General features: G+C 36.7%; 2 protein-coding genes across 3 annotated transcripts; both read left to right on the top strand.

The window, feature by feature from the left end:
* Positions 1-493: 493 nt before the first annotated feature.
* Positions 494-2,329, top strand: LOC121776364 (protein STRICTOSIDINE SYNTHASE-LIKE 13-like). Its single transcript, XM_042173534.1, has 4 exons — positions 494-896; positions 1,000-1,284; positions 1,352-1,519; positions 1,896-2,329. Exons 1-4 carry the CDS (start codon positions 544-546, stop codon positions 2,296-2,298), a joined length of 1,209 nt encoding a protein of 402 aa, XP_042029468.1. The 5' UTR covers positions 494-543; the 3' UTR covers positions 2,299-2,329.
* Positions 2,330-3,002: 673 nt separating this feature from the next.
* LOC121777270 (electron transfer flavoprotein-ubiquinone oxidoreductase, mitochondrial-like) lies at positions 3,003-8,773 on the top strand. 2 transcript variants are annotated; one of them, XM_042174462.1, is made up of 18 exons: positions 3,003-3,475; positions 3,771-3,847; positions 4,267-4,373; positions 4,601-4,682; positions 4,760-4,868; positions 5,112-5,158; positions 5,262-5,336; positions 5,711-5,827; positions 6,159-6,227; positions 6,385-6,477; positions 6,672-6,774; positions 7,030-7,154; positions 7,224-7,273; positions 7,435-7,501; positions 7,861-7,940; positions 8,049-8,171; positions 8,253-8,319; positions 8,512-8,773. In XM_042174462.1, exons 1-18 carry the CDS (start codon positions 3,097-3,099, stop codon positions 8,593-8,595), a joined length of 1,854 nt encoding a protein of 617 aa, XP_042030396.1. In that variant the 5' UTR covers positions 3,003-3,096; the 3' UTR covers positions 8,596-8,773. The 2 variants fall into 2 exon arrangements, with proteins under 2 accessions (XP_042030396.1, XP_042030395.1); XM_042174461.1 differs by having other exon boundaries at positions 3,004-3,475; positions 8,043-8,171.
* Positions 8,774-9,064: the final 291 nt, after the last annotated feature.

Raw genomic sequence — 9,064 nt, 5'->3', positions numbered from 1 at the left:
AGTGATGAATTTTTTTTTGACACGAGATTTTAGAATCTGTTAAAAAAAAGTCTCATTTTATCATTTTAGGATGTCAATGAATTTTATTTTGTACTTATATTAAATGTGTTGATCATACAAGACCATAAAATACGATCTCTATGACATACCGTGTGAATTTCATTACTTCACACTGTGTTGTTCATCTTTGGATATGCACATTAATTATACATACAAACTATATATAGTTTGTTGTAGTAAGTCATAATCAGCCAAGAATTGAAGAAGTCTTGCATCTCGTAAGGTAAAAAAAACACAACCTATATTGCAAGAAGAAATCATCAATTTCCTTTTCCACTTCTCAACTATAACGAGACGAACAAGATAAGCATGACATTATTAATGATTTATCATAAAACCTACTCCCAAACCACATAATTCCACACAACAATCTCATGATCAATTCCACCATCCCTCTCTTATGGAGTAATACTTATACAACACTATAATCCTACCACAATCAAATTACACTAACCAATAAAAAATCTTGATCATCATCATTTCATGGAGAGGAGAATACATCTCTTGCAGCACCCTTACATTCTTCTCTTTTTTCTAGCATTGAGTTTTATAATGATGGACCCTTTCGGGATGAGCCCGATCGCTGGCCGTGACTTCCGGCCGGTGAGAAACGACATTGCTCCTTACAAACAAGTGATGAAGAGCTGGCCTTGGGACGACCGGAGCCGTCTAGGGCTAGGCAATTTGCTCTTCAAGAACGAGACATTTGGGCCCGAGTCCCTCGAGTTTGACCCTTCAGGCCGGGGCCCGTATTCGGGTCTGGCCGATGGTCGCATTGTGCGGTGGATGGGTGAAGACGTGGGCTGGGAGACATTTGCTCTCGTCTCACCTAACTGGTAAGCCGGCCGGCCCAATCGAGTCCGGTTAATTGTTTTTTTTTTGGCATGTCTAATTAGTCCAAATTATTGACCATTAATGTTGAACGTACTATTTTTTTAGGACGGAGAAAGTTTGTGTGCAAGGGGTGGACTCTACGACGAAGAAGCAGTGGAAGGTGGAGGCAGAGTGTGGACGGCCTCTCGGGCTGAGATTCGACGTGAAAAGCGGGGATTTGTACATCGCGGATGCTTATTATGGGGTGATGGTGGTGGGAGGCCAAGGTGGGCTAGCAACACCACTAGCAACACATGTGGATGGCCAACCAATTCTTTTTGCTAATGATCTTGATATTCATCAAAATGGTTCCATTTTCTTCACGGATTCGAGTACTAGATACAATAGAGTGTAAGTTCCTAATTTATGTATGTGTATATAAATTGTGGTGATGAAATTGGAAGATTAATTAATGTAGGGATCATTTCTTCATACTTTTGGAAGGGGAATCAACGGGGAGAATCTTGAGGTATGATCCTCCCACAAAAACTACACACGTAGTTCATGGAGGATTAGCTTTTCCAAATGGGGTGCAGTTGTCCAAGGACCAATCTTTCCTTTTCTACACTGAAACTACGAATTGCAGGTAATTTTATTATTTACGTCTAGCTTCAAACACTACAACGCCTATGCATGTACGTGACTATAAAAATAGCTAGGCTCTTCACTATACCCAAATTTAATTTTATGTGTCTATTTTTAGGGTAGGGTGTCTTCAAAGCAAAAAATACGTATATTTGATATTAGTTCGAAATTCAATGTTTAGATAGAATTGCAATAATAAGAGAATATATGAAACATTATGATTCTAGATATTTGCTTATCTCACCATATTATATTATAATAACATATACTACTAGTACTATTTTTTAGTACTCCGTCGTGTTACTATGTTTGTCATAAAATGTGCATCTCGACATAGAAAGTCATGCTAGAACACGTAGTAACCACTTAAAGTGTAGGATCATGAAATATTTCTTGGAGGGGCCAAAGTCCGGCAAGGTAGAGGTGGCCGCAAACCTTCCCGGGTTCCCAGACAACGTGCGGATAAGCGAGAGAGGGGATTTCTGGGTGGCGATAGACTGTTGCAGAACAGCGGTGCAAGAGATTCTGATCCATTATCCGTGGATGCGGAGCCTCTATTTCCGGCTGCCGGTTCCAATGAAATACCTAGCGGAATCGGCTGGAACGCCGATGTACACGATGGTGGTGAGATTGAATGGCGAGGGAGAGATCTTGGACGTTCTTGATGATAGGAAAGGGAAAGTGATGAAGCTAGTGAGTGAGGTTAGAGAGATTGATGGGAAATTGTGGATTGGAACTGTGGCTCATAACCACATTGCTATGCTGCCTTACACTTTGTAGAATCATTTTATGTTACATTGTTTTGTACTCCTTTTTTCATGCTCCTACATTTTTTTTTGCTTAGTTTTGTGATATTCATGACTATGCATGTAGCTAGGCGTTATTTATGGAATAATTTATTAGAAATAAGAAGCCTCTTAAATAGAGGGTTATCTACTCTTATATAAATGAGACAAGGTCATCATGTGTGACAAAATTTCAAGATTTTAACATAATCATCTCTTATTATCCGAGTTATTCTTATATAGATAAAATAAGATCATGATGCGTGACATAATCAACTCTAATTACCGAGTTAATTGTTTTAAAAAATAGTTAAAAAAAGATGCTATAAAGATCGACAAAAGTCGCATTCATGTTAATCCCCCACGGAGCTTATCCTTAAATAATTAAATAAAACAAACGTATCTCCACGTGTTTCCACGTCCTATTCTATTTATTCAACTTTAATTTAATCTAGATTTATTTTCTCCATATTGATATTCACCATTAAATCTAGTATCCAAAATATATCAAATATTTCCAAATGCACCTACTGTGATATTTCCGAAACTCATTATTTCTTGTAGTTAGTGACGAGGAGAAATTTATCACCAAATATAATGCAAATAGTATTAATTTACTTTGAGCTTTTTTACAATATACTATTATTGAGTTCAACCAAAAAACATCGATAAATACACAAATCAATAATACCGAAGTCCGAGTTTTTTACACATCCCTTCGTTTGAACTAAATAGCATCAACTTCAAAGCTTACATTTTTTATCAGTAGTTAACATAACTAATTCTTTGAATCATGCTCAAATTCATCTCCTCCTCTTCCAAATTCAAATCATCAAAATCCGTAACCGGAATCCAAATTTTTCTGTATCACCATCTCTCTACCACCTCTGCTCAATCGTGTTCATCAAAGACTGCACCTTTTAGTCGAAATTATATAGGGTTTTGCCTGTCTAGGTTTGCTCCTTCGAATTTCGCGGATTTCAGTCCGAATTCGATCGGTAGAGTGAGGAGCTTTTGCAGTGAATCGGTGAGGAGAGAGTGTTTGAATTATGATGTGGTGATTGTTGGGGCGGGACCTGCTGGTTTGTCAGCTGCAATAAGATTGAAGCAACTTTGTAAGGAAAATGATGTTGATTTGTCTGTGTGTGTTGTGGAGAAGGGAGCTGAAGTAGGTATGAAACTAGTCATTTGCTCATTCAAAATTTTAATTTGTCTTCTTATTCCTTCAAAAGAAATATTGAAGCACTTATAGATATTCTCTGTGGCTTGAGAAAGGTAGAGAATTACTAACAAATTGAAATATGAGATTTGTGAAAATTAACCTTTAAGCAATCTGATTAAATGGAGGCTATATATATGAAGTGTGTTTCTAATCAGTAATAATTTGTTATGGGATATGTTCAAGCACAAGCAGCTTCTGCTTTTCTGTTCTTCTTTGTCATTTATTCCCTCTGTTTTGTACACTAGGTGCTCATATACTATCTGGGAATGTTTTTGAGCCTCGAGCATTGGATGAGCTTCTGCCAAATTGGAAACAAGAGGAGGTTTGTGTGTTTTTTCCATTTAAGAAAAATATGTTTTGAAATTTAGCTTTTCAAGATTATAAAATTTCTTTAGTTGGGGATATGCATTTTATGACTTGGCTTGTGAACATTGTTTTCCTATCTAGTGGAAAAGCTACACTCTAATTTGCATTCCATTAGCATTTTTATGGAGATAACATCTTCCAGACTTTCAGTGAGATCATGAAACCACTGGCGAGGAAAAATGAATTCAAGTAACTTCTGACAATTTTTTGCTTCTTCTATTTTAGTTGACAAACTTTCAATCTTGCTGATAAAATCTGATCTTATTGTGTGACAATGATAGAAAAGAGCATTCTTTTGGTTGTTTGAATGATATTGCTGCATATTAATAGTCTTCATTGCAATGTTTTAATTCTAATTATCAACACAACTTCCAGGCACCCATCTATGTCCCTGTTTCGTCGGATAAATTTTGGTTGCTTTCTAAGACTCGAGCTTTTTCCTTACCATCTCCTTTCGATAACAGAGGAAATTATGTCATAAGGTAATAATCTTTTAAGCCTCCCTTAAAGAAATTATCTTCTCATGATCTTGTTTATGGTAATTTGAATCACTGGAACCATGTACCATCCAATGAGAAAATAAAAGTTCATGATCATCAGCTCTACAATCAGGGGAGACGTGATCAGACTGAATTTATATTTCAATGTGTAGAATGATTTAGGAACTGTTGCTTGTGACGCATATATTAATGTGGAGCTACTTCTGCAGTTTGAGTCAGCTGGTACGTTGGTTGGGTTTGAAGGCTGAAGAATTAGGAGTTGAGATATACCCAGGCTTCGCAGCTAGCGAGGTACTTATTGGTTGGGGCCGGCTCATCAATGTTATGTTCGTAAGTTTATGCTCTCACTCTATCAATTTATTCTTCAGATCCTATATGACTCAACTGATAAGGTAGTCGGCATTGCTACCAATGATATGGGAGTGGCTAAAGATGGCTCTAAAAAAGACATTTTTCAGCCGGGTGTGGAATTAAAAGGCAAGTCATGTTGTGTACACATTCTTCTTCATGGATAAATGGATATGGATCTTTGGGTGCGGGGCACCATACTGTGGATATTGCAATTTTTAGATATAGCATATGTATTGTGCAATAGTGCTGGTTCTTATAGTATAGTAGTAATGAACACTCAAATCATATCACAATTTGCTCTGTCTTAAAATGAACAAGTAAATGGTTGTCTCTGGCACTAAGCATCTCGTTTTCGTATGCTTGATGCAGGCCATGTGACTCTATTTGCAGAAGGCTGTCGAGGGTCTCTATCGGAGGTAATTCTGAATGAGCTGTTATCTGTATCATTACCAAGAACATCTTGGCTGACAAATTATCTATGGAGATGTAAATTGATTTGAGATCATATGATACACGCAGAAAGTTATAAGTAAGTACAACTTGCGAGAAAAAGGGCACGGGCAACATCAGACTTATGCTTTAGGAATTAAAGAGGTATATATGCAGCATTCTACGCGAGAGAGCTCCATTTTCCTGCTGAACCTTGCACATTAGAAGGTCTATTATTTTCTGGTTGTGAGCTTCTCATTATCTTCTTACATGCACCTCATCTTTGTATGTTTGTCACTACGAGCCTCCATATAAATGTTCTATAGGGACATTTCAACAGTGTGGAAACATTGACACTGATAATATTCTTTTATACTTTTCTCTCATGCGAAAATGAGGCGTATATTGCAAGTGTTCTAACTAGTAATTTTCCAATATGATACTAAAACCTCTAATTTAAGAGCTGTATACCAACAATTTTGCTGCTACTGTATCCATGAAACGAACGAACCTTGTTCCTTAGATTATTAATTTGTCAGGTTTGGGAGATTAATGAAGACAAGCATCATCCTGGCTCTGTGCTCCACACTATAGGCTGGCCCCTGGATCCCAAGACCTATGGGGGATCTTTCTTGTATCATATGAAAGATAAACAGGTATTTCTTAAGCATCTACATTTCATATAGACAAAAAAATTGTAATTTCCCACCCATCAATAGCTTTTATTTGCTAGCATTTTATTTGGTTCCAGTTTCCCACGATTACCCCATGCCACGTGCTTTAATCGTATCCTCCATTTCTGCAATACACTAATTCTACATACCCTCATTGTTCCCAAATAGTTTTCTTATGTAAAGACATCACAAGATTGTAGCTTTGTGTAGAATCCATGTGGGATCCTAACGTTTCTAGATGTGGATAACTGATGTTATGATGGTCTTGAGCTGTTGATATAAATTTGGGTTTCTCTATTTTTCCCCTCCATAGGTTGCTCTTGGATTTGTGGTTGCCTTGAACTATAGCAATCCTTACTTGAATCCTTATGAAGAGTTTCAGGTAAAGCTTGACCAGCTCGTTCGTATTTTTTTTATAGTGCTTCACACTGGATTCATCAACAAACTGAAAATTTTACTTAAAGCATGCTTACTGATCTTTCATTAGAGTTCTGAATATGGTACTGATCTATCTTTATTCTCTCTCTCTCTCTCTTCAGAAATTTAAGCATCACCCTGCAATTCAGCCTCTGCTTGAAGGAGGTACTGTCCTTGAGTATGGTGCTCGAACGTTGAACGAAGGTGGCTACCAGGTGAATCAAGCAGTTCATTCTTCTCCAACTTACAATGAAACTGGACATGAAAAACAAAAGAGATAACAAATAACTGAAGAATTGAAACAATCAATTGTAGCTTTATATGGTCATTGGAAGAAAAGTTTTAATTTTCAAAAATACATTAGTGTTTAAACATATTTCAATTATATATGATGTTAGTTATATTGCAGTCCATACCATATCCAGTTTTCCCTGGTGGAGCAATCATAGGATGTTCGGCTGGTTTCCTAAATGTACCAAAAATAAAAGGATCCCACACTGCTATGAAATCAGGTATTGATCTATAAATTTTTATTAAAGCTTCATCTGATGGGCAATTCTGTAAGAGAAATCATAATGAAAAATTCTTCATATTGTTCGTTAAATTATTATTATCCAAATTAAAAAATAACAAAAAGCTTCCCACTATAGATGTTTTGCTCTTACCTTTAAAGGAGGCAGGTCATTTTTGGACTGAGAGAATGTCTCCGTCTTATTTAATTTCATACTTCACTATTATGTCAATCTAAATCTCTCTCTTCTTATCAGGAATGCTAGCTGCGGAATCTGCATTCCGAGCTGTTCGCGAAGGCTCATCATTAGAAGCCTTCTGGGACAGTTTAAGAAGTTCTTGGGTATGGAAAGAGCTTCACAGTGCAAGAAATTATCGTCCGGTGAGTGTTATGATTTGTTTAAAAATAATTATTTGAGAGGGAACTAAAATATCTCTTACTACATTGCAGGCATTTGATTATGGTCTATATCCTGGTCTGGCACTAAGTGCTTTGGAACAGTAAGATTAGCTATTCGTTTATTTCATCAAAAGCTTCTTTATGAAACGTTGTTTTAACTATTCCATTATTTCATCAAAAACTTCTTTGTGAAACGTTGTTCTAGACTTGTCTTCATGTTTTAGCTGGTACATTACCATCTGTTTGGTGCTTCCTTATCCAGTTATATAATGAAGGGTAGATCTCCATGGACACTGAAGCATGGAAAACCTGATCACGAGGCAACAGATGTAAGATCTTTTTTTGACGAGATGTAAAATTTTATGGGGCTAATAATCATGGTTCACTTTTCTTGCTTTAGTTGGGATTAATAATCATGAATCCGTGATTTATGTATCCATTAAAAATGAAACGTTTTACTTTTTGGATTGTCCAATTAAAAATGAAATGTTTCCTAAAATGGAAACAACTCTATCTCTACTTTTTCATCTCTCTTACTTTACTCTCTCTTACTCACAAAACAACACTACATAAAATCCCGTGTCGATTCCCAAATGTTTCATATTTAATGGGATGGTATTTTTCATTACCTATTTAATGAAGGCGGCAACTATGCTCTTTACTTATTTCGCCATACTTGAAACTGCAGGAAGCGCAGAAGTGGAACCCGATTGAATACCCAAAGCCTGATGGTGTTATATCTTTTGACGTACCAACATCTTTGTACAGGTACCCTCTCTCTCTCTTTCTGTCATATTATATCAGTCATGTTTGAACTCTGCTAATCCTGCTATAACATGGTTTCCAATTTCAATTTTCACTTTCTTTAAGGAGCAGTACAAATCACGACCACAACCAACCAGCTCACCTTCGCCTGAGGGACCCCAAAATTCCTGAACTTGTAAACTTGCCCGTGTATGCTGCACCTGAATCAAGATATTGCCCAGCTCGTGTTTATGAGTAAGTACACTTAATAACAAAATCATCCAATCCGAGTCGTTTATCTCCAGTCCTCGTTGATGATCCTTGCACGAATCATAGGTACACCGCAGATGAAAATGGCCATCAGAAGCTACAGATCAATGCTCAAAACTGCCTGCATTGCAAGGTACAGTCGTTACTAATTCGTATGCTCCATACATCAATCGTTAGAAAATGCGCGTATCAAGAATCTTCCAGAAACAACTCAACGTGAAGTTGCCACCATGAAAAAGATGAACCGTTGATGCTATCATAATGTTGTGATTCTTTGATAAAATCGTTCTAGTTGATGAGTTCGATTTTTCTTTACGTTCTGCAGGCCTGTGATATTAAGGACCCGAAACAGAATATCGAGTGGACAGTACCAGAGGGGGGCGGAGGTCCCGGATATACAGTCATGTAGGCAGTTTGCTGTTTACTTTATGGTATAATCAGATCCCTAACTAGGTTGTGTGAACTAGTGTTCAATTGAATGCACTTACATGATGTAATAAACTGTTTATTTGGAATTGATCAGTGAACCACAATTTACATCACATCTGGTTTCCCATGTGAGAAATTTTATTGCAATTTTCGTATTCTATGTTGCGCGTTTGGTAGTGTGTTCACTATGTGTTTCCATATTTGCAATGCATTTTTTTGTTTTATTCATGTATTAGATTCAGTTTTGATGTGACACATGCACATGTAGATGTAGTTAGGCATATTGTAGGTCAAGCAATTCATATATTCTACTTCCTGCTATAAAAATAACAATACTGCTATATTGGTGCAATTACTTTTATTATTGACATTACTGTTTTACCCCCCGAGTTAAAGATAATCTTTAAAAGAACGCATTTTGTTATACTAAAATTAAACTAATTATAAAT

This window comes from Salvia splendens, chromosome 18, assembly GCF_004379255.2.
Source record: "Salvia splendens isolate huo1 chromosome 18, SspV2, whole genome shotgun sequence".
Taxonomy (NCBI): domain Eukaryota; kingdom Viridiplantae; phylum Streptophyta; class Magnoliopsida; order Lamiales; family Lamiaceae; genus Salvia; species Salvia splendens.
This window is presented reverse-complemented; position numbering and strand designations above follow the sequence as displayed.

Bases quoted from the DNA above. Each gene is read 5' to 3' on its own strand.
- LOC121777270 (XM_042174461.1), top strand. From the start codon at position 3,097: ATGCTCAAATTCATCTCCTCCTCTTCCAAATTCAAATCATCAAAATCC. The intron at 3,848-4,266 runs GTTTGTGTGTTT...CACAACTTCCAG, and splicing joins CAAATTGGAAACAAGAGGAG to GCACCCATCTATGTCCCTGT. The intron at 5,159-5,261 runs GTAATTCTGAAT...TGATACACGCAG, and splicing joins GTCGAGGGTCTCTATCGGAG to AAAGTTATAAGTAAGTACAA.
- LOC121776364 (XM_042173534.1), top strand. From the start codon at position 544: ATGGAGAGGAGAATACATCTCTTGCAGCACCCTTACATTCTTCTCTTT. The intron at 897-999 runs GTAAGCCGGCCG...CTATTTTTTTAG, and splicing joins GCTCTCGTCTCACCTAACTG to GACGGAGAAAGTTTGTGTGC. The intron at 1,520-1,895 runs GTAATTTTATTA...CTTAAAGTGTAG, and splicing joins ACTGAAACTACGAATTGCAG to GATCATGAAATATTTCTTGG.